General features: G+C 49.9%; 1 protein-coding gene and 1 long non-coding RNA gene across 3 annotated transcripts in view; one reads left to right on the top strand and one right to left on the bottom strand.

The window, feature by feature from the left end:
- The window catches only part of ST8SIA5 (ST8 alpha-N-acetyl-neuraminide alpha-2,8-sialyltransferase 5), a 77377-nt gene extending 61260 nt beyond the window's left edge, over window positions 1-16117 (top strand). For both annotated transcript variants that reach the window (XM_061400080.1, XM_061400079.1), the window contains 3 exons: window positions 2118-2230; window positions 2956-3048; window positions 4222-16117. In XM_061400080.1, the coding sequence (XP_061256064.1) occupies window positions 2118-2230; window positions 2956-3048; window positions 4222-4690 (675 nt within the window). In that variant the 3' untranslated portion in view covers window positions 4691-16117. The remainder of the gene's footprint in view (window positions 1-2117; window positions 2231-2955; window positions 3049-4221) is intronic.
- The window catches only part of LOC133237710 (uncharacterized), a 485111-nt gene that overhangs the window by 87203 nt on the left and 372678 nt on the right, over window positions 1-25230 (bottom strand). The gene's annotated exons all lie outside the window — the stretch shown is intronic.

Below are 25230 nucleotides of genomic sequence, written 5' to 3'. Positions count from 1 at the left end.
TCTCCAAAGATGGCTTTGTTTTATTCTCTCTCTGGGCAAAGTCAAACACTGCAGTTTCCCGCACTGGCCGTGAGATGTCCTTGTTTCCTCTGTCCTAGTCCTGGGAGCCTGTCCCTCCAGGGAAAATGTGCCAAGAAGGACAGTCTCCCACAGACGGGTACAGTGTCTCCTTTAGAGTTAGCCTAATTGCTGGTGATCCCATTGTATTTTCAATCCCACTGAAAATCGTGGGATCTTCCATGATGCCTGTATGGCAGCTGGTCTCAGTGGAGGCCCCAGGTGCTGACCGGGGCTGCTCTCACGTGGGGCTGGCCAGCTGGGGTGAGCTAGGAGGAAAGCCACCCAGCAGTCTCCAGTGTCAGGGCCATCCCATAATAAGCACCTGATGCCCTCACCCTTGGGCCAGGTACTGGGTGAGCTTTTCATCCACACCAGTGGGGCAGGGAGGTGGGGACATTGCCTATGTTTGGAGATGCTTTTGGCTTCCCTAGAGATCCTGGTTTGATTCCTGGGTTGGGAAGATCCACTGGAGAAGGGGTAGGCTACCCACTTCCAGTATTCTTGGGCTTCCCTGGTTGCTCAGCTGGTAAAGAATCCGCCTGCCATGGGGGAGACCTGGGTTCAGTCAGATTCATTTGGTCATCCTGACTGGGTGTAGGAGGCCAGAGATACTGCTAGGCTTCCTGCAGTGCGCAGTCAGCCCCCACAGCAAGGAATGAAAGTGAATGTGAAAGTCACTCACTCTGGTCCAAAATATCAGTACTGCCGAGCTGAGCAATTCTGCTTTGTGTCATCTCACTGAATCGCAGGAAATATACATTACTATCTGGATTTTGTTAATTACAAAATTTAATTCGTAACAAATTTTACGAAAATTACAAAACCAAGTCACTGAGAGTTCAAAAAAACTTGCCCATGGCTCCCTCAACTCACTGTGGTGCAAAACCAGGTTTGAGTTGGGTCCCTTAACTGGGGTGCCCAACCCTAGTTTGCCCCAGCCATCCCAGTTTGACTGAGTCTAAGTCCTGCATCCCAAGCAAAGTGCCCCAGTCCTGGGCCACCTGGGATGGTTGGTCACCCCTTGACTCCAGGTCTACAACTCCTTCCCTGAGCCTGCCTGGTCCCACCTGCCTCGGTTTGCCTCGAGGCCTAGACTGGGGACATGGCAGAACTAGGTCTTTTAATCAGGCTAGTATTTGCTTTTTCCTGCCTATTTGCCTGTGGTCCCCTGGAAGGCAGGCCTAGGGAGCCTCTGTGGGCATCTAGTGCCCAAACACAGGCAGCCCTGCCAGCTGAGGTGTGATCAGGTCAGAGTGCTGTGGGATGCCCCCTCGGGTGCATCATCACCAGGGTAGGTTCTGGGTTCCCCTGTGCTCAACACGCTTTCTCTGCAGAGATCCCAGGGTCGCTGGCTCTCACCGCTCCCCTGAAGTGGCTTTGCTTGCTCAACTCCAGTCTCTTGTCCCTGCTGCTGCCAAGTCCTGGCATCCGTGCTGGTCTATATGACCTCTTTGTCCTAGTTCTGTGCCTCCCCATGGAGCTGAAAGACTTCAGGGCCAGATTTAGGGCCCTGGCCCCTGGTGGCCTGCCCCTCCCCCCCACTGCTGTCACCCCCAGAGAGTCTGTGTTAGCCACTGGCAAGAGTACTGGAGTGGGCTGCCATGCCCTTTGCCAGGGGATCTTCCCGATCCAGGGATCAAACCTGGGTCTTCTGCACTGCAGGCAGATTCTTTACCATCTGAGCCACCAGGGAAGCATAGAATATATGGACTAGAAGTCAAGGAAGCTGAGTTTCCAGACACTGGGGAAAGCAAAGGCAAACAGGGCAGACACAACTGAATGCTCTTCTTATTCGAAACTGGGGACTTCCAGGGCTTATTGAAGAAGGTTGTGGAGACCTAGCTTCCGGTTCCAGCTCATTCGTAATTGCGTGTGGAACTGAGGAGGCTTTTAATCTCTTTTCATCTGCAAAGTGGAACAGCCACTTCTCTCCCATGTTCCCTACAAAGCTGTCTCGTGGGACCGTGGGTGTGGAGGTGGATGTGGGTACAGAGGGGAGGGCACAGGTGAAGGCAGGGATGGCGCCACCTCTGACAGCTCTACCCCTGTCTCCCCAGGACATGCCCTACTACCGGTCCCAGTTTAAGAAGTGTGCGGTGGTGGGCAACGGGGGCATCCTAAAGAACAGCCGCTGCGGGAGGGAGATCAACAGTGCCGACTTTGTCTTCCGGTAGGAATCACCTTGGGTCTGCACCTGCCTCTTCTACCCCCACACCCCTCCTCCTCCATGCCCACCCTTTCTGGTGCCCCACCCTGTAATGCTGCCCTTTTAATCCCCACTTCCCACCCCTGAGAATCCTCATGCTCTGGGTTGTCCCTTTCCCCTTCAGCTCCGTCATGTGCAAGGGGTCGAACCTGTCAGGTCCTCAGTCTCCACATCTGTAAAATGGGAGCAAATGACATACCAGATATGAAGACACTGAGGACTCACAGGGGCATGCAGAGCTGTTAGTGAGGTCGTCTGGGCAGCTACCTCCCTGGTTGGGTTCCCCTCTTCTGGAAGGGTGGCCTTGTGGCTGACACCAGTATGAGCTTCACTGTGGCCTTACCTAAGTTAGACACCTGTCCATGTATTTCTTCTTCCTCATGTAAAACCCCCTCTTATCTCTTTGGGGATTCTAGCTTACCTCTTTAAGTAAAGAAGATAGGTTGAAAATAAGAGTTAAAGCGAACAAACTTGGGTTGAGGCTGCAATCATCTCGTGGGTTGGGGATCTACAACAATTAGGCCACTCAGGGTTGGTGAGGGAAGGGGTTGAACTTGCCCTTCTATGCCCAGGCTGGTTTCCTCTCTGTTCCTCTGCCCAAGTGATCACCGTCCCTTTCTTCCCCACGCCCCAGCTCCCCAGCTCCCTCTAGAATGACATGCAGTCGGACCACTTTATCTCTTCTGCAGGTGCAACCTACCCCCCATCTCAGAGAAGTACACCATGGATGTAGGGGTGAAGACAGACGTGGTCACCGTGAACCCCAGCATCATCACAGAGAGGTCAGTAGCCCTCTTTCTAGACCAGTCCTGTCTGATACAGTAGCTATTCATCACGCATGGCCACGGGGCACCATCCAGATTGAGATGTACCATCTCTAAGTGCAAAACACACCCTCGCTCTAAAATATTTACTATGAAAAAGAGAGTGAATCACACCTCATTACACTTTTATATTGATAACATATTAAAATGATAGTATGGGGGTATATCAGGTTAAATAAAATCTATTGTAAAAATTAATTTCACCTAATCCTTTCTACTTATCTAAATGTGCTTCCTAGAACATTTAAAATTACATTTGTGGCTTGCCTGATGTTTCTCTCAGACAGCGCTGATCTAGACGATCTTCCCCTAGAGATGAACCAGAGGGCCTTCCAGTGGGTGAAGAGGGCAGGCGTCTCCCTACAGGGAGTGTCCATGTGACACTGGGGAGAAACCTACGGCAAAGACCTCAAGGCACCACCTCCCCCGGCGGTTCCGTGCTGGGGTCTGTCTGGGAAGCCTGGGGGAGGGGTTAAGGTGTTAAAACTCCTAAGGGGCACAGTCACACCTCCAGGTCAGGAGAAGGGGAAGAGGAGGGGGAGGTGTTAAATGGGGACAGATGCCCACAACCTTTACAGAGTCAGCATTCAGAGAGGAGGCCACTCAGGGTTGGTGACGGAACCAGCTGGGAGGAGGGCTGTTTACTGTAGAGAGAAGGTTAGGGAGGGGCTGTGGTGAAGGAAGGGCTCCGGGGGCCAGCGGCTGGCTTGGTGTCCATCCCCAGGGACCTTGGTGAAGGCAGGCCAGGGGGTTGTCCCGAGGGGGGCTCTAGGGAAGGCCTCCCTCCTCCACTTCCCCTTTGAGCCCTCCCGGGAACTCTCATCCGTGTGGGTTAAGGATTACCCTCCCCCCAGCAACCGCACCCCACCCCCACCCCAACCCTGCCGCAGTCACACACCAGGTACTTGTCCCTTTGGGTCCAGACTGCCCTCTCCTGCACCCTCTTAGAAAACTACAACTGTGCCGGAGAAAAGCGGACATTCATCTGCTGAGTGCCTGAGATCAAAGGAGGCGAGGAGGTGGGGGGTGGCCTTGAGAGACCCCCCCAGTCCTTTGCGAAGAGCCCAGGGAGCAGGGGTGGGCCAGCGAGGGCCCGGGGCCCCGTCTCACCCTGTGCGCGCACCCCGCCAGGTTCCACAAGCTGGAGAAGTGGCGGCGGCCCTTCTACCGCGTGCTGCAGCTGTACGAGAACGCGTCGGTGCTGCTGCCCGCCTTCTACAACACGCGCAACACCGACGTGTCCATCCGCGTCAAGTACGTGCTGGACGACTTCGAGTCACCGCAGGCCGTGTACTACTTCCACCCGCAGTACCTGGTCAACGTGTCGCGCTACTGGCTCAGCCTCGGGGTGCGCGCCAAGCGCATCAGCACCGGCCTCATCCTGGCCACTGCGGCGCTCGAGCTGTGCGAGGAGGTGCACCTGTTCGGCTTCTGGGCCTTCCCCATGAACCCCTCGGGCCTGTACATCACCCACCACTACTACGACAACGTCAAGCCCCGCCCCGGCTTCCACGCCATGCCCTCGGAGATCTTCAACTTCCTGCACCTGCATAGCCGCGGCATCCTGCGCGTGCACACGGGCACCTGCAGCTGCTGCTGAGGGCGGCGTGGCCCTTCTGCCGGCCCCCCTGGCACACGGGTACCCCCGGCACACGGAGCACCCCCGGCACACGGAGCCACGCTCTTCCTCGCCGGCCCGCAGGGCGGGGCGAAGGCCTGGCACTGAGGCTGGCGCTCTCTTGGATGCTCAGCTTCAGACTTGGGTCCTGTGGGCTCTGGGAGGCAGGGATGCGGGCGGGGGAGAGACAGCTCCATGCGCACCGCCCCACCTGCCCCCCACCCCGGCCACACCTCAAGATGGGGGCCCTGGGGGTCCCAAGGGAATCAAGCACATTTCCACTCAGCGTTAGCATCCAAAAGAGCATAAACCGTATGGCCTCTTTGCAGCTAAAGGAAGTCCCTACTGGGAACAGAAAAGAGGGAGACAGACAGAACGTGTGAGCACACTTTAGATGTAACTCAGACTTTTGGGTTCCTGACTCTTATTCCCAGGCCTCAGCCATGAAATGTGGTCTAGAAGCTCAGAGCTAAAAGGCCAACCGAGTGGCCAGACCTTCCTGTGAGGACAGTGGCTCAGAGAGGTCCAGGGATTATTAACCGAGTTTCCACCAACCGACTAAGTGGCGCTGTGAGATCTGATGCAAGGGCTGTGGGTTAGGATCTTCGCTCAGACACTGTCAAACAAGGAGAGCCACCCCCTTCAAACACATCCTCAGACACACACGTCTTGGTGCCTCCAGGTTCAATCCTGTGTTTGACTTTTTGATGAGAAGGAAATAAACCAGACCAGCCATTTGCACTAAGGTTTTCAAGCCAACGTTATCGACTCAATAAGTGCTTAGCGACTTGCTTCCTCTTCTGTCTCCCTATTTTCAGCTCTGTTTTAACCGGGAGTTATTTATAAGATCCATCCCTCTGTGTGTTCCTGAATACTGCAGTTCCTGCTGTATCGTGTTCCTGAATTGGAACCGTAAGGCTCTGGACTGGAAAGCGCTGACATGTGACTGGCGAGCTTAGCGACGGAAGTGAGTCTTGGCCTCCGACACCAGCATCACTGAGGTCCTACCGTGAAGGCGGGGTTTCCCGCAGCACGCAGCCTGCTGGCCTTCACGTGCGTGGATCCACAGGGCCTGTGCTTTGGGAAGTCAGCTGTGCCTAGGCTGAAAGGGCTTCTCGTGTCATTTCACATTGCTTTCTTCCTCCCTGTGGTATTCCCACCATGAATGCGGCTGTGCCTAATACACACTGTTGGTGAATTGCCTTAGAATTTAGCTTTGTGGAACCATAGAAGGCCAGTGCTGGAGGATCTTCAGCCTGCCTCTCCTTTCCTCCCTTCCTGCTCTCTCCCCTCTTTCACCTAAACATTTCCAGAAGCCTGTTCTGCTTTGGTTTGGGGTGAGGCTTGGGAAGACATGATGACAAAGACAGGATCTCTGTCTTCCAGGAGTGGAGGGCAGACCAGAGACAAATTCCGACTCCGCATGCTGGGTGTAATGAGAAGGAGGAGGGGTGGTGAGAGCTCAGCACACAGGGAGCAGGACCTTTCATCTGATCACTTCATTTTACAGGCAGAGCAACAGGCCCAGCTGGTGAGAGACCACAGCACACAGGCTCTGTCCCGGGTTCCCAGGCTCCCCATCGAGGCCAGAACCCCTTCTCCTTGCTTGGGTTTCGTGTTGGTGGAGCCATTACGGAACAAGTGCTCCACGCACAGCACTGTTCTAGGTGCTGGCCTTGATTCTGGCCTCTGGTCTTCACTGGGGAAACCTTGGGCTGTTCTGAGCCTATCTGCTTGTCTGCAGTGCAAGGAAGTAGCCAGTGAGCCAAAGCAGGCCCAAGGACGTGGTGAACCAGGGAACACCGCCGAGGACAGTGGATGATTTCCTTTCTTGGGCTCTGCCTGTTTCTCCAAGGAAGGAACATCTGAGACAGATTCCAGTTAACTGAAGTTTCCAGCCATTTGTTTGTGGTTAGTTGGGCCCCATTCTTGAAACTACAGGATGTTAGACCTGGAAGACTCTTAAAGAACATTCTGTCCCACTTAAGGAAGGTGAGGTGACCTCCCTGAAGAACAGGGAGGTGACCTGGCTCAAATCGTGCCAGGGGCTCTACTGAGTGCATGCTGTGGACAGAACCTTGGTGAGTCAGACACCAGGGTTCACATAGCCAGGAGTATCTGCCTCAACCAGGGCCCTCGTAGGAGTGGGGATGGAGCATCACAACCCATCCCATGTAGGAGCTGGACTCCTTGCTTTTGGTCCTATTGAAGTCTGAGGGCCTTAGGGCAGTCCCTTCTCCTTTCTTAGGTCTCCATCTCCTCATCTCTACAACCAGAGGCTTAGAAAATATCCCTAGGGTCTCTGTAATCTTTAATTTTATTAAGTGTTTGGAAGTATTCGTGATGTATGGATCTAAGCCATAGATAATATTTATTGCTATAATAGCTAAGATTTCCTGCACGCTCATTCTGTATCAAGCCCTGTACTGGGCGCTTTCTTTGCATTATCTCCTGTGATCACCACAGGACCCCTTTGGGTAAGCAGGCTCCAATGGGGAGACAGTCATTTGGTGTCTTGCCGTGGCCAGACACCCAGTAGAGGAAACTGCACCCAGGTCTTGTAGAAACCCAAAGCCTGCGTTCCAAACCTCTGTCTTCGCCACTTCCTAGCCAGTGTCCCCAGGGCTGGCACAAGAGGGAATCCTTGTTCCGGAAGGACTGAGAGGCCACTGCAGGGTGGTGCTGGGCCCTGCTATAGGGACAGTGCTCAGACGCTGGCATGGGTTCAGAAGGGAGTGTGCTTGTAGGTGCTTCTTCACCCCAACCCCGCCCCAGCCCTGGCAACAGCACAGATGTGCCCACAGTGCAGTGAAGGGAGGGGAGCTGTGGCCACATTTTGCAGAAGGGGTACACATTAAATGTTGGAGGACTTGCCCAAGGCCACATGGCCAGCTAGTGACTCAGCTGGGACTCAGTCTCCTGACTTCCACGCTACACTTTTCTCCTGCAGCCAGTGTTTGTAGGAAAAGCACATTTTCAAAGGCTCAGAAGACCTGGGCACTGGCTCAGGAAGCCACCCCACCCCCATGTTCCTTGAAGCTCTGCCCCCATCCCACCGTGCAGTGCGCACAGCTAGTTATATATAATACCCTTACGTAAGGAAGCTCGATTCCCCAAACAAAACAACCATCGTGTCTTCCTTTGTGCTAAGCCCACTGCTCCAGGCTTCCCTGGTGGCTCGGACAGTAAAGAATCTGCCTCCAATGCAGGAAACCGAAGTTTGATCCCTGGGTTGGGAAGATACCCTGGAGAAGGGCATGGCAACCTACTCCAGTATTCTTGCCTGGAGAATCCCATGGACAGAGGAGCCTGGCGGGCTATAGTCCGTGGGGTTGCAAAGAGTCGGACACAACTGAGTGACTAACACTTTCACTTTCACCAGGCTTGAAAGGCAGTGAAAACAAGCAAATGACTCTGTGCTTAGCCAAGCAAAAAGGAAGGTGGCTCAAGGTCAGATGCAGCCTCTGAGACCATTTTTGTAATGCTGCTGTGGCAGCTCTGCCCACTAATCGCCTGGTGCTGCAGACAATCCATCGCCCTCAGTTCTGCTGAGTGTAGGGAGGAGGCAAGGGCAGAGCTACCCGACAGTTGAGGGACAACACAGAGCTGGCTTCAGTCAGGTATTCAGCAAATCGTTACCGAGCACTCATTTTGTGCGGGGAATTTGGCTAGGGGCCTTTGAGCTAGAGATGAGCAGAGTATTAGCCCCAGCCCTCCCGGAGCTTATGGTCTGGTGGGCATGTCCAGATGCTGAACTGAGTCCCCCAGGCACGTGTAGGGGCTGAGCTGAGTACTGGCAAATCTGGGCTCAGGGACAAGTATCGCGAGAGGAGCACCAGGCCATGCAGGCGTCGGTCCTGAATCCTGAAGGTTGGCACAATGATTGTAATTGCTAAAGCGGTAGACCCATGTCAGGCTTCATTCCTCGACATCTATGTGACAGTGGTGAGTGGCCTCACTGGTCTTTTGAGTCCTCTCTTCCTTTTTTTTTTTTTTTTTAAGAAACCTCTTTACCCTGACTTTCCTCCCGCCTCACTGAATGCTCCTTCTCAGGCTCCTTTGTTGACCCATCTTTTGTGAAGCTTCCTCAGGGTTCTCTTCTCTTATTAGGAGTGTTCCTTCAGAAATTGCATCTGTTCACAGCCTCTAACCTCTCCTGTCCTTGCATCTTACACCCCTTACCTGGAGGCCAGTTCTCCTTTGGAGCCACAGAAACACACTCACTGTGGCTGTCTGAATGCCTGTAGCTGCTCAACATCTCAGCTCGTATAGTTAAAACCTGCTCAATGTGCCCTCAACTGGCACAGTTAAAAGGACAATCTGGATTCAAAGTCACATCCCCCCCACTTACTGGTGACTTTGGGGGCGCTGCCAATGCCCTCTGGAAGCTCTGATTCATCATCTGAGGTTTAGGCCAGGACACCAGCCGCGGAATAGGGTTTCACGATGCCTAGCACAGAGCTGACACAAACTAGACACCCAGAGAACAGGTTCCTTCTTCCTCCTTTCTTCCCCCGCTGAATGGCTCTACCTCATCACTGGCCCCTCGGTCCCAAACCTGGGTCTCTTTTGGTTCTCCTTCCTCCTTCACTTTCTGTTTGTTCACCAGATTGTATCAATTCCAACTCAGAAACTTCCCTTGAATTCATTCCCTCCATACATTCCTTCTGCCACTGCCCTAACTCAGGCCCTCTGACTGATCATTCTGCTTCTGGGGAATTACCTTCTGGAAACACCTTTGGTGGAGCCCATTGCCTTCTTATACCATATAGTCCAGATTCCTTTACCCAGACATGCAGGGGTTGTCCCAAGCTGGCTCACTCACCTTCCCAGAGACCCTCCTGCCCCCATCATCCCACCAGGACTCCTCCAGATGGCTGTAGCTTCGCACAAGCTGTTGGAAATGCCTGAAATTGCCCTTTTACCCCACCATTTGTGCAGGTAATGTCAGGTGAGGGTCCCCACCTCTTCCCCTCTGTGAACCTAGGCTGCGCTGAGCACTCTCTGTGCTTCTGCAGGAACCATCACTGACTCCTGTTAGGACATCCTCACAGCGCAACACCGTGGGGGTGCCTGTGTCCTTGGCCGAGGGCTGTCCTTTCCCCAGGAGAGGGCAGTGTGTCTGGTTCTTCTTGGTGTCCCCAGTACTGGCACAGAGCCACCTGTTAACTATAGCAGTAGGGTCTCTGATTAGCCAGTGTGTTCCAGTGGTTCAGGAGACCCCACTAATAAACTGAGTAACGTGTAATTGTCAGCTTAAGAGAGTCCTCCATTGATTATTATATTATTTTTGCCTGGTACCTTGCATGTGGGAAGCATTTTGCTGTACAGACTCCCCCACCTGCCTCTGGGGAGCTTGGGGTGTAGGTCCCGGTTGTGGTTGCTTGCTGGCTCCATCACCTGATCTCTGCTGCCTTCTCTTTGCCTCCTTCCATTATAATCTTGAATTAAATCCCTGGGTCGGGAAGATCCCCTGGAGAAGGGAATGGCAACCCACTCAAGTATTTTTGCCTTGAGAATTCTGTGGACAGAGGAGCTTGGTGGGCTACAGTTCATGGGGTCTCAAAGAGTCGGACACGACTGAGCAACTAACACACTATTATAATCTTCTTCCTCATCTGCTTCTTGCCTATTCACCAAGTCTCTCTAGTTTAAGCAAAAGGTGGAAAGATTTTCTTTTTCCCTTCCCTCCTTAAAAACCATAGAGATTTGTCAGAATCTTAAATTGCTATATTGAGGTACAGACCGAGTAGCAGTATACAAAGGACTAATCAATAATGTCTCAAGAACGAGTGGAAAGTGCTGTGTTTATTGGCTGGGAAACAAATGAGCTGAGCTTTGCAAAAATGTCTGCTCCAGATGCCCAGTGGAAGGTCATGAGCTTGGGGGTCTCTCTGTGGGAGGGGGCTGGTGCAGCTCTGAGTTCAGCACACACCCTGGCCTCTCTCCCAGCAACCTGGGCACCCTGTGGCTTATGACCGGATGAGGCTAGGCTTGGGGTATGCCAATGCCTGGGGTGTGCCCTGTTCTCTTGTTCTTTAGAGGGCTGGTCAAGCCAGGCCAGTCTAAGGAGGTTGATTACATCCTACAAGGCGCTATGATAAAGTGATATGTCCTTCAAGGTGTAGACTGTAGATCACTCGTGTCAGAATCCCCTAAGTGTTAAACCCCCTGCCTCCAGACTCAGAACCTGGGGGAGAGGGGTGATGCGGGGCAATCAGCATTGTGACTCCAAGACCAGCCAGGCTCTCCAGGTGGTCTTGGAGCCCATATCTGCTGGAGAACTGGGCTCTGCACCGCTTGTGGGTCAGTGGCTACTGCCAGGTGAGTGATGGTGTCTGGCTTGAAATTCAGACTGGAGTCTTAAGCAATAAAAGAGCAAAAACAAGAATCTGACACACAACTAAACTTTGGTGTGTTTTAGAAATATGAATATAAAATATAATCCACTATTTAATTCACAACAGAAATTGACTGCTTAGGAATCTCTTACATTTATGAAATCTGTTTTGGCCTAGATATTATCAGTGGTTTTTCTATTTTTCAATTGTGGGTAAAATATACATAAGATTTACCATCTTAGCCATTTTTAAGTGTATAGTTCAGTAGTGTTAAGTTGTATAACCAATCTCCAGGCTGTTTTTTTTGTTGTAGTTATTGCAAAACTAAAACTCTATACCCATTAAAGAACAACTCCTCATTTCCCCCTCCCCCAGCTCCTGGCAGCCATCATCCTTTCTGTCTCTGTCCCTTGACTACTCTAGGTCCCTCACATAAATGGAATCATAGCGTGTCTGACTTTTTGGTGACTGGCTTATTTCATATAGAATCTCTTAGGTATGATCTGTTCTCAAATGACTTGAACTGTTCTCAGTGTCCCTATGATAGGATTCTGATTTTAATTTTGGCCTGGAACAGTTGTCCTGGGCCCTTAGTTGTTCCCTGGCTTCTGACAACCTCAGCACCTTTTGCTGAGGGTCAGAGCAGACCCTGTCTTGCTTTGCTAGCTTGACTCAGCTGTCCTGGCCAGCCACTGCCCTGAGAGGCAATAGCTCTGCTCAGCTTCTACAAGTCTATAGATATTTCTCCTGCATGGTCTCTTCTGAGAACCTGCTTTTCTTTTTTTAACAAGAGAAAGAGAGGGAGAGAGACATACATACATTACCATGACTTAGCTCTTAGGACAAAAGCCAGAAATCACTGACTGTCTCTCTTTTCAGTAGGGGGATGGTTTCCTTGGCAACCAAGTAACTCATTTCCTTCAACTAAATGACTTGTTCAACTTTAGGGTAAAAGTGTTATTTTCTCTAGAATCGTGGCCCTCAACCTTGTGTGCACATTGAAGTCACCCAGGGATCTTTATAAAGCCACCCATGCCAGATCCTTATCTTTCCAGAGAATCTGATTCACTTGGCTTGGGGACAGGGCCCCATATTCTTATTTTTAAAAATCTCTTAAGTGAATCTACTGCACAGAGGCCAAGGGTCTCTGCTTCGGCGGCACATCAGGGTCATCTGGAGAACTTTTAAGAGCTACTTGTGCCTGGACTTTGCCCCCAGAAGTTCTGATCCAGTTGGTCTGAGGCGTGACCTGAGTGGGAGGGCTTTTCTGACTCTCCAGATGACCCTACTATGCAGCCGAGACTGAGAACCACTGTTCTAGCCCACCATCTTCCAAACTTGAACCTGTGTCAGAATCACTCGGAGAGCTCACTGGTTCCTGGGCCCCTCCCCAGAGTCTGATTTGGTGACCATGGCAGGGACCTTCCTTGCTACTTCCTAAGTGATGCTGAGGCTGGTCCTGGGACCCACACTTTGAGGAGCACTGCTGCGCTGTGGTTGGGCTTTAGTGGGACCTGAACATGAGGAACTGGAGAAGGCAATGGCACCCCACTCCAGCACTCTTGCCTGGAAAATCCCATGGATGGAGGAGCCTGGCAGGCTGCAGTCCATGGGGTCGCTAAGAGTTGGACATGACTGAGTGACTTCACTTTCACTTTTCACTGTCATGCATTGGAGAAGGAAATGGCAGCCCACTCCAGTGTTCATGCCTGGAGAATCCCAGGGATGGGGGAGCCTGTTGGGCTGCCATCTATGGGGTCGCACAGAGTCGGACATGACTTAGCAGCAGCAGCAGCTCTGCCTGATCTTGTAACTGTCTCAGCCCTACTTTGCTGGCATTTGTTTCCTGGTTAGTGGTTGGGAGCCTTGATTCAGGCTTGAGACTTCTTAAAGGTATCAAGCAGCTCTTTTTCTGAACAGTCTCAACCTTTAAATAGACATTATGAAATCTTTTTAAAGCAAAGTTAACTAGATTTCCTCTCGCAGGGTTAGGAGGCTTGGAGTGTGCTTGAATTAAGATTCATCTGTTCCTGGAGTAGGGGTGCATTTGGGGATTAGCGCTAAGGGGCTGGAGTCTCTGGAGTTGGTGACCAGCCTGTGTCTGGGTGAGGGTCTCCCTGTGATGAGTGCTGGGATAAGATCAGGGCATCACAGTGCTCTCTTGAACACAAAGCCGGGGCTGGTGCACTGCCCACCACACCCGTGGAAAACAAACAAGGTGGTGATGAGGCAGCATCCCACAGATGTGGGCTGATGTGACCCAGGGTTCACACCGGCCTTAGGCTCCTCCTTCCTTTCCCGCCTTCTGTTAGAAAAGGCTCAAGTTGAAACCAGCGAGCTAGTGCCGAGATCCTGCCTCAGTCTCTTCTGCCTCCAACCAGAGGCCAGTCCCCTGCCCGTTCCTCCTGAGGATACCCACAGTCGTGTGGCCCTGGCAAGCCCTTTATCACTGTGGCAGCTCACAATCTCATATTCAGCTGCAAAATGTGTGGGAAACCTTGAACATCTTAAAGATTTGTTAAAGGAGGAAATAATTGCCTTTTTTTTTTTTTTTAAACAAGGTCAAAGCACACCTCACTTCCCAGGGCCCCTTACCCAGCAAGTTTACTCAGCCTCAGGCAGTTGGGGACTCTGGTGAAGGAGAATTAATTTTGAGCCCCTGTAGTAGATGCTATAAAGCTCTGTTTCAAAGACCAAACATCTTGCTAACAGCAAATCCCTCATGGCATTCATGGAATTTAATTTTAAATTCATTTCCAGTGAACTTGATTCTGGTTTCTAATAATAAAGCAAATTAAGAGAATGACAACAGGTGCTAGGTTTAGCAAGAAGCGGCAGCTAATAGACTAACATAACGGCATTAAAAAGACCAAAGCTATACATCTCAGAGAATACCAAGTGATCGGATGCTGTTTAGTGCAGGGGCCAATATGTAGTAACAACCCCAAGAGCAACAAATAACCCCTCACAGCAGCCCATCCTGTGCTGTCCACAGCCACGCAGAGATACGAAAATGCTCAAAGACTGTGCAGTAGACTGTGTTTAAGGAGGCAGAGAAGCGCTTTATCCACTTGGAATTATTTCCATCCCCAAGCACTTGAAACACATTCATCGAAATCTTGGTGCTTAAAGGATTAGCCCTCAGTTATCTTGAAGTTCAGATTGGTGAAGTTCAAGTTCATTATCTGATCACACAAGATTCGTGAGCTGGGTAAACTCACTCTTTGAGACTTAGTTTCCCTCTGACATTTGCTGCCTCCCCCCGCAAGGTGGAGGGTGAAGGGCACCCCTTCCGCCATCCTGCCTTATAGGGGACATGCAGGTTAGTGGCCGGTGGTGGCCGGGTGTCCTCTGCTTCCACCTGTGGTGTCTCTACTGCACGTGGGAGGGGATCTGGATCTCAGCTGGGCCAGGGCCGGCTCTGCAGTGACTCAGCCTGGATTTATTTGTGAATTTAAGAATAGGCCTATTCGGTCGTCTTCCTGTGAAAGTGAACACTTCTGCTTTCTACACACCTTCATCCCCCATTTTCTCACCAGCCCTCGCTGTGTTCCTAGGAGGAGGGAAAGGCAGTGAGCGGCCTGCAGACTGGACCAAGCCTGGGGAATATGACAGAGGTGTGTCCCGGGTCGCACAGAATGCTGGTGGAACCCTAGTAGGGTGCCCAAGCTCCCCAATGGGCAGGGGGAGGTGGCCCTGTCTTGTTCCCACCCTGAGACCCTTCTGTTTTCTTCCCTCTGGGTTATCTGGTTGACTGGAGTCAGGTTCAGGCCTGGGGCTTACCCCTGGCCGCATACCCTGCCCAGAGTCTGTGGGGAGGGTCCTCTTTGGTATTCGTTCCTCTCGGGGCCCCCAGCATTGGGAGCTGTACCTGGTGGGGTGAGAGGGTGGCAGTTTTAACTGGCAGAGGGTCAGCCAAGGCCACAAGCCTGAGCACAGCAGGTGTGAGGAGGTGGTTGGCAGTCGATCCAGTGATGCCCTCCGTTGCTGTGCTTGTTTGTGGGGGGCTGGGGGGTGCCCCAAGTGACAGCTCCTTCCAGCCTTCCTGGACCTCTTCCACAGGACCCTCGGCCTCTACTGGGGCCAGCTTCTGAGCAAGTCTCTCTTCCCAAGTATTTTTGGGGGGCAGGTGGTCCTCCCTGAGGCTTCCACGCTCTGCACACATGTTTTAGGGGTGCAACGGGGTCTTCGAGGCCTGCCAATTCTCTTTCTGGACCCAACTAACCTCTCTTCAGAAAGCCATAACTCTTCTTCAGAGCTGTATTGTGTGAAATATATGTAAATGTGTATGTATTTTTAAACTCACACGTTAACTCAATGCGCGTACAAGAAGTCGTCCAGTGCTACAGTTTGGAGTCGAACCTCTGCCACCTGGCTCCCCAAGTGAAGGCAGGACAGATGACGGGGGTCCACGAGGGAGCTGTGGAAACCTCGTCCCTACAGCCACGAGCTCCCAGGCTCGATGTCGGTTTCCAGGAGCTCACCTGAAGGCAGCCAGTGGAGTGCTCCCGCGGGGCTGGCAGCAGCGACTCGCCCCTGCGTGGCCTCCTGTGCGTGAAGACAAAGTGGCCATGTGGATGTGACCTCCACGTGCTCCTCAAACCCATCCCCCAGTGCTTTCCTCTCCCAAGAGCCACATCACGCTGCACCGCGCTCCACAGAGCCTTTCCCACTGGAGAGGGAAAGGGAGACCGAGACGTCGTTTGCTGGGCTGCTCGGAAACTCAGTCTGGACATGGAACTGGAGCATTGCTTTTTAAAAGAAAAAAAAAATCCCTCTCTTGCTCTGGTTGATTTGCTCCCTCCGTTTGTCCTGGAGAGAAACGCTTTGTGCCCCTCCAGAGTGCTGGGAAGATGAGGTTGCAGTCATTATTTTCATGCAAATTTTGCTGAGGAGCAGGGGTTCATAGAAACTCTTGCAGCCTCATTCCAGCTTGTTCGTGGCTGTCCTTGAGTGATCCTGAAGTGGTGACTGTGACTTAACGCCTGAGACGTAATCAGGGTAATTTGTATCTGTCACTGTGTTTGAAAAGCCCTCAATTCCACCCAATAAAAACAGTCAAGTGGTTCATCTAGTGCAGATTTCTCTGGCTGTGGCCTTGTGTGTGTGCGTGTTTGGGGACTGGGCTGGACCAGGCTGATGCAGCACAGCTCAATGTGCTGCATTGAGCAGCTGCCAGCTCTAGGGAGGACACCATGGCTGCCTGGGGCTCATCTTTGGGAAGCATTGGCCTCTCTGTGTCTGGCAAGAGTGGCAATCTAAGCGGGGGGGCTTAGGAAGGGCTCAGAGACCAGACCCAGACCAAGTTGGGTGGAGTGCTGAATTGACAGTATACAGGGAGCAGAAGAACAAAAAGAGAGAAGACTGCAGACTTCCTCTAAGGAAGGAGGGTCCCCACGAGCTGGGGTGGGGGTTAAGGGGAGAGGGGTGAGTGGGTGGGGGATTATGGGATCTGAGTTGTGCTAACACCTAGAAACAGACCCATTAGCTAAAAAGACTTGTTTTTCCTTAAGCAACTTGCTCTGTCAAGGTCTGGAGTCACAGCAAAGGAATTACCCTTTCATAAAAAAAAAAAAAAATTGTTCTTTCAATGCTGCTATCCATGAGTGTGTTTGGAATAGGATTATGTTAAATAAATAAAAAGAAATTTATGTACAAACTGGCTGGGTCTGGCCTGCCTTATGAGATGTAGATAAGACTGTTCGGATTTCACAAATATGCATTTTGGAGAAGCGCAAAACCTTTCCTCTGATTTCTGCAAGCTCTCAGGGGCTGGTATTTTCATGACCCCCTCAGTCTCTAGACTTTAGAGCTTTTGAGCATGTTTCTGTTTTATATCCCTTAATCACCTAGATTATATGCAGACCTTCCCTTGACATCAATGATCATACAATGCATTCCAGAGTGATGTGGGAGAAGATGGGAAAGGGATGGACAACATTCCAAGCAAGCAATCTCAAACATAATATTGGGTGTCCTCTGGCTAACCCACTGGCCAGCCTCCCAGTGGGAATACTTCATGTGGTCCTAGCCCATCTATTTGGCCAAACCTCTCCTTGTCCTTTTTTGGCCTCCTATTCTGACTTCCCAACCCTATCAATGGAGAACACATTTCTGCTATTTTTATTTGGACTCGTTTAAACATTCTCTGTATGCTTGGTTTCCTATACAGCCTGGATCTCAGCTCACCTTTTACCGCCCCCCCCCCCCACCAAAAAGAACTTCCATACCAGCTAAAAGATATTTAAACTTTCCTTATTACCATTGTAAAATGCCAAATGTTCAAACAAGCAACAGTGGAACCTAAGGGTACTATTTGAGGGTTAGCCCTGAGACCTGAGTACTGTCTGTAATAGGAAGAAAAAAAGCTGAGGGTCAGGGAAATAGGACTTCAGTATGTATTTTTGAATAAATTAGTGAATGAACCAATGAGCTGGGGGGACAGAAGTTAATTGTAGTCCATTTATTTAATAAATAGATTCATGCTATTTGTCACTTCATTCCTTCATTGAATAATAATTTCTTGCACCCCTACTTTGAGCTAGGTGACTTGAGGATTTGGGAATACAAAGGTGAACAAATTCATGTACCATCTTTGCATTTACAGGACATAGAATCTGGCCAGAGCAATAGAGGTAACCAAAAACTCCACAATTCAAAGTTTAACTATAGACAGTGCTTCTAAGGAGCATGCGGTATTGCAGGATGTTCAGCACATCTCCCTGACCCAAGGATGAGCCCAAAGAACACTCCACTGGAGCAGAGACAACTGAGATGAGAACCGAAGGATAAGGAAGGGTTAACTGGGGGAAAGGTGAGGGTGAAGTTGTAGGGGAAGAAAGTCCAGATAGAGGGTCCTGGATGGGGAGAAAGCTTGGGACCCTGGAGGAAGGCTTTTGCAAGGGTAGGGAGGGGGAGATAAGGCTAGAGGGCTGGATGGAGGCAAGACCCTGTGGGGAAGAGGTGGGCCAAATTAATGATTTTGATTTTGATTCCAGAGAATTAAGTAGACCTTGGAGGATTTTAAGGAGGAGGAGGCCATGGTCAGATTAACATTGGAAAAATTCCTGAGAGATGTGGCCAGGTGGCTAGTAGGAAGACACTGAGCTCACCTCCACCCCGGGGCACACCAGAATTACGACTATTTACAGAGCAACTATCTATGAGTATGACTTGAAGACTAGCAGAAAAAATTTCCCAAAACTAAAGATATAAGAAGGAGCAATGGGTACGAGGGGCAGAGATGAGTATAGTCAAGACCCACATCTCTGGATAGGTGACCCACAAATGGAGGGGTGATAATCACAATTGCTGATGTTCTCCCCAAGTTGTGAGGGGTTCAAGTCCCACACTGGGCTCCCCAATTCAACCCTAAATTGGGAAAACAAGCCCTCAGAATGTCTGGCTTTGAAGGCCAGTGGGGCCTTCAAAGGGGAGAGTTCTTTAGTTGTAACACATTCTAACAACCCTACTGTTATAGGGGAGAGCCATAGGACTGTAGAAAGCAGAGACTCCACTCTTAAAAGGTGCACACAAAATCTTATATGATTTGAGTCCCAGCACAGAGGCAGTAATTTGAAAAGAGCCTGGAGCTCCTAGAGAGGCAGGAGGCCACTTGGACTTCCCCTTGAGATGGAGATGATGGCCACAACCATTGCTGTGAGTCTGTCCTACTGCAAAAACACTGGCACCCGCAAGCACCATTTTGGAGTGCTCTAGCACCCCACTCCCGGAGAAGGCGATGGCACCCCACTCCAGCACTCTTGCCTGGAAAACCCCATGGACGGAGGAGCCTGGTAGGCTGCAGTCCATGGGGTCGCTAAGAGTCGGACACGACTGAGCGACTTCACTTTTCACTTTCATGCATTGGAGGAGGAAATGGCAACCCACTCCAGTGTTCTTGCCTGGAGAATCCCAGGGACGGCCGGGCCTAGTGGGCTGCCGTCTATGGAGTCGCACAGAGTCGGACACAACTGAAGCGACTTAGCAGCAGCAGCAGCAGCTGGCTTAGGTAAGTTCTGGGTGCTTACCCACCAGCTGGACAAGGCCCCCACCCACTGGGGGCTGGCAACAACCCCAAGATCTCACTGAGTCATGCAGCTATCTGCCCTAGGACCTGGCCCTGCCCGTCAGCAGGCTGGTCGCCACCATGCAAGGCAGATCCCTGGAGTCAACTGGCTGCCAGAGTCCAGACAAGCCTAAGAGCATGCTCATGGTAGTTGATCCCACCACACAGAAGGGCCCACACAACACACATGGGGGCATCTCTAGAGCATCTAGCTCTGGGGACCAGAGGGCAGCATGGTGCTGAGCCGCAGAGGCTGTTTCCTACAGAAAGCTACTTCTCCAAGACTGGGAAACATAGCTGACCTATTTAATACATAGAAATAAGCACAGAGAATTAGGCAAAATGAAGGGACTGAGGGATATGTTCCCAATAAATCAATAAGGTAAAACCACAGAATAACTTAGCAAAGTGGAGATAATCTGATATCTCCATATATCTGATAAAGAGTTTCAAGTACAAACTAAAAATGCTCGATGAACTTGGGAGAAAAATGGATGAACATAGTGAAAATTTTAACAGAATTAGAAAATATAAAGAAGAACCAAACAGAAATGAAGAATATAATAACTGAAATTAAAATATACTGGAAGGAATCAGAAGTACATTAGATGTTATAGAGGAGTGGATCAGTGAACTGGAAGACAGAGCAGTGGAAATCATTCATGCTGAACAGAAAAAAGAAAAAGAATTTTTAAAAACATGAAGGTAGTTTAAGAGGCCTATGAGATAACATCAAGCGTGCTGACTTTATAGGGGTTCCAGAAGGAGATGAGAGCAAGTGACAGATAACTGGAAGAAATGACACTTCCATACCCTGTGAAAGGGAACATACATTCAGTTCCAGGAAGCACAGAAAGTCCTAAACAAGAGGAGTCTGAAGAGGTCCACATCAAGATACAGTATAATTAAAATGGCAAAAAGTAAAGATAAAGAGGGAATCTTAAAAGCAGCAAGAGAAAAGCTATTTGTTATGTACAAGGGAACTCCCATAACACTGACTTTTCAAAAGAAACATTACACGCCCAAAGAAGTGGAACAATATATTAAAGCTGTGAAAGGAAAAAAACTCTGCAATGAAGAAGAGTCTATCTAGCAAGTCTTTTATTCAGTTTTGAAGGAGAGAGAGATTTGTACAGATCAACCAAAGCTTAAGAGTTCAGTGCCACTAAACAAACTTTATAAGAAATGTTAAACCATGTGCATGCATGCTTGATTATGTCCAACTCTGGGACCCCATGGACTGTAGCCCACCAGGATCCTCTGTCCATGGAATTTTCCAGGCAAGAATACAAGAGTATTCTTACCTGGAAAGACAAGACTCCAGGGAATCTTTCCGACCCAGAGATTGAACCCACATCTCTTGCATGTCCTGCACGGGCAGGTGGGTTCTCTACCACTGTGTCATAAGAGATGTTGAAGGGGCTTTTTTAAGCAGAAAAGAAAAGACTACAAGGAATATAAGAATTATGAAAGGAAAAATCCCACTGGCCTCATTGGTGAAAGCAAACAAACAGCATAGACAGTAAATCAATCCCTTACAAAGTAAGTAAGATGGTCTAAAAACAGAAGTAATAGAAAAATCTATATCCACAATAAGTAGTTAAGGGATACACAAAACCAAAATTATAAAATATAACATCAAAATAATTACACGTGGAAGGGAGAGTAACAGTAGGGTTGTTAGAATGTGTTACAACTAAAGAACACAGTAACTTCAAATGATTATAATAACATATATGATCCACATCTATTTCTATTACCTGTTTATCTATCTATCTATCTACCTATCTATGTTGTTATATATGAATCACAGACCATGGTAACCACAAACCAAAAACCTAAAATAGATACACAAAAAAAGAAAGGAATCTAAACGTAACACTAAAGGTTGTCACCAGATTCCAAGAGAAGAGAACAAAATGAGAAGAAAGGGATAGTGGAACTATAAAAACAATCCTAAAACAGTGAACAAAATATCAATAAATACGTATCTGTCAATAATTACTTTAAATATAAATGGACTAAATGCTCCAATAGAAAGACATAGAGTGGCTGAATGGATACCAAAAAAAATCTTATATATATACACCCTATTCCATCCAAGAGCAACAGGATACAGAGATGTGCTCTAAAGGGTTTTGCCCTTGACAATGGGTGTGTGTGTGCTTTTTGATCAGGACAGGAGGAGGAGTGGTTGGAAACGGTGTGGGTTGGAGCCACGTTGGCTGGAGAATGGGAGGTAGGGGTGGGCTTGGGGATGGGGTGAGGAAGAGAGAGTCTGCAGGCCTGAAGGAGGGAATTAGGATTTTATTCTAAGGGCATGAGAAGCCATTGGAGCATATACGCTGGGGGTGACATGATCTGATTCATTTGTAAGTAAAACCTATTGGGCTGATCTGAGCAGAGTGGATGCGGGGAATGGGGACAGGTAGGAGGGGCGGGGACGGGGTTTGCCTAAAACATCCACAGAAACTAACATTTCAGTGAAGCAGGAAAACCACCGATCTCACATCACTGCATCACCCGCCCTGCTCCCAGAATAGGAGGTGGTTCATTTTGAGACACCAGACCAGCTGGTACCCTGAAAGAGAAAGCAGGGACACGTGGTGGGTAGGGAGCCATGGGAGGGGCCAGGGCTGCCAGAAGGAGCACTCCCCCTCTTGCACTTGTATATGCTCTGCACCCACCCTCTGCACACACTTGCAACTCACTCATTCACTCGCTGTTGTTGAGTCACATTCAAGCAACTCTGGGTAGGCACTGAGGATACACAGGCCCTCCAGGAAGGATCAGTGTCTGCTGGAAGAGAGGAGGCATTGGGCAAGACTGAGATTTTGCCCTCATTCTCTCCCCTCACTGTGTCCACACCCTTTGTTATGTAATTTTACAGCCCTGGACGCTGGGCTCAGACATGTGCGTTGTTTGGCTCGGCCAAAGATGTTAGCAGATGTTAGCAAAGATGTTAGCAAGTAAAGGCCTAAGTGTATTTGCCTTGTCAGGCTGGCCCTCCTGCCCTTCGATCATGGCCGTGAGAAGTGTTCCCTGGGCAGCTGGACGCATATAGGGTAGGCCTATGTCCAACCGATCCTGTAGCTGAAGGCCTACGTCCAGCCGATCCTGTAGCTGAATGCAGAGCTGAAGTTGAGACTAGTGTAGATGTTACCCTAGTCGAGCCACAGACATGTGAGATATAATGCTCACGCCACTGAGATTTTTGTGGTTGCTGTGTACCAAGAGCTGACTGGTACTGAGATGCACACTTCAGCTCCAGTGTCAGAGTGGACAAGGGCTTTCACAAGGAGAGCGCCAGGCATGTTTAGAAAACAGAACTTCAGTTTAACTGTAATGTGGGTTTCCTGAGAGGGAAGTTGGGTCAGATTACAGAGGACCTCCAGTGTCAGATCCAGGAGCTCGAATTCCATGAATGTCAGGGACATTTGTTATTCTTTTGGCAACCCCACATCTGAATGCCCTTCCAAAGTTTGAGGAGAGCACAGCTCCCAGTGTAAGAACTGAAAATGCCAAATCCTCATTTTCCCAGCCTCCTTTCCAGCAAGGTGTGGGCACACACTTAGGCTCAGCCCATCAGATGCACAAGCCCAGACTCTAAACTGGCACAAGATACCAGCGTCCACTCTGGCCCCGCATAGGTGGCAGTGGGGGTCCTTACACCACCACGTGACCTCGGGCATCCTTCCAGGGTGCCTAAGACCCTAGCATGGGTCTTAGCCCTCTGAAAAATCCTGAAACCCCTCCACCCCCTTTTACTCTTACATAAACAATTTTTTCAACTTAAACTAGCCAGTGTTGGTTTCTATTGCTTGCAGTCCCGCATCCTGGCTGATTAAATTTGGATGCACTCAGATGTAACTGAGGTTTTTAAACTGGACAGTGACCTGACCAAAGACAAGCTTTAGAATTGATTCAGCCAGCAGGGGGATATACTTGAAAGGGGAGGAGCCTGGAGCAATGAGGTCATTTTGCATGTGTGTGCAAGCATCATTTGGGCACACGTGCCAGTGGTCAATAGAATAAACAGGCACCTACTTTGATCAGGTGGAGAAGGAAATGGCAACCCACTCCAGTATCCTTGCCTGGAAAATCCCATGGACAGAGGAGACTGGTGGGCTGCACTCCATGGGGTTGCAAAGAGTTGGGCACGACTAAGCAGCTAACACACACTTTATTATCATTATTTCTCCTAACACACACTTTAATCAGAAGTCCCAACAATTACCCTGTCTGCCCTGCATGTCAGCTTTCTGAATTAGAGTGCAGATGTACAAGACCATGTTCAGGGCCTCATGCTAAGCCTAGGTTGGAGGAGGAGGCTGGCACTGACCCTGGCTCTGCCTGGGATGGAAGGGGGCGTCTGCACATCATGCCCTGAGTACCTTTTTCCATTAACCATGTGCAGGTCCTCCTACCAAAGGGCCTGGCGTTGAGTCAGTAACCAAAACGGCACCACATAAGCTTTCACAGTGGAAGACAGCAGACGAGGCCGGCCAGTGAGAGACACAGTGGAGTCTGAAGCCAAACACTGCCCCCTCATCCTCCCTTCCATTCAATCCCTTCCCCTCTTGCCTGCCCCCTACAACAACTGGGCTAGTTTCACCGCTTCTAGAAGGTTGAATGCATATGATCAGACAGCATGTAGTTTATTCTGACTAGTTTCTTTCACTCTGAATAATGCTTTCGAGACTCATCTGTATTGTGGCATGTGTCACCTCTTCTTCAGTTATGTTAATGGTTGAATAGTCTTGGCCAGTCAATGGGCATCTGAGTTGTTTCTAGTTATTATCAATAAAGCCTCTATGAACGTTCAAATGCAGCTTGTGTGGACATATATTTTCACTTCTCCTAGGTAGATATCCGGAGAAGGCAATGGCAACCCACTCCAGTACTCTTGCCTGGAAAACCCCATGGATGGAGGAGCCTGGTAGGCTGCAGTCCACGGGGTCACTAGGAGTTGGACACGACTGAGCGACTTCACTTTCACTTTTCACTTTCATGCACTGGAGAAGGAAATGGCAACCCACTCCAGTGTTCTTGCCTGGAGAATCCCAGGGACGGAGGAGCCTGGTGGGCTGCCGTCTCTGGGGTCGCACAGAGTTGGACACGACTGAAGCGACTTAGCAGCAGCAGCAGCAGGTAGATATCCACGAGTGGAAATTTTGGGTTGTGTGGGAAGTGTCTTTACAAGAATGTGTCAAACTGTTTTGCAAAGTGATGGTATCATTTCACACTGCCACCAGCAGCGTGAGAGTTCTAGTTGCTCCACATTCCTGTTAACACTTGGTATTGTTTCAGATTCTGCTCCCTTAATCATTATGTTCTAGAGACATGGGATGTTCTAAAAATATTTGATTCAGTTTTTTGAAAAAAATTCCAATAGAAATTTATTTTTTCCTGAATGGGCCCTCATGCAAAATGAGCACTTTGTTTAATTTTTTTTCTCTGAATGGATCCTCATGCAAAATGATATTTCCCTAGTAATTTCCCAGTAATCTTTAAGGTCCCAAAGACCTCCTGAAGAACCCAATGTGAAATTAACAACAGAGGTCAAACCACACAGTGCCAGCAGGGGGCGTGCGTCACCCACACTTAAACTCCACTCCTATTCCTCATTCAGACTTTGGCGCCGCCAGCAGAAGCAAGATGGAAGAAAAGTTGATCTTTCCTGAGTGATAATGTTTAGGGCCAGAGATGCCTTCCTGTGGTAAGGACTTGTTGTTCAGTCGCTAAGTTGTGTCTGACTCTTTTGCAACCCCATGGATTGTAGCCTGCCAGGTTCCTCTGTCCATGGGATTTTCCAGGCAATAATACTGGAATGGGTTGCTATTTCCTTCTCCAGGGGATCTTCCCCACCCAGGGATCGAACCTGTGTCTCTTGCTTGGCAGGCAGATTCTTTACCACTTGAGCCACTTGTGTGTGTGTACATAGTGGATCAGTGGTGTCTGACTCTTTGGAACCCCATGGACTGTAGCCCAGCAGGCACCTCTGTCCACGGGGATTCTCCTGGCAAGAACACTGGAGTGGGTAGCCATGCCCTCCTCCAGGGGATCTTCCCAACCCAGGGATTGAACTCAGGTCTCCTGCATTGCAGGCAGAT

The sequence above is a fragment of the Bos javanicus genome, chromosome 24 (genome assembly GCF_032452875.1).
Source record: "Bos javanicus breed banteng chromosome 24, ARS-OSU_banteng_1.0, whole genome shotgun sequence".
In the NCBI taxonomy this organism is placed as follows: Eukaryota; Metazoa; Chordata; class Mammalia; order Artiodactyla; family Bovidae; genus Bos; species Bos javanicus.
This window is presented reverse-complemented; position numbering and strand designations above follow the sequence as displayed.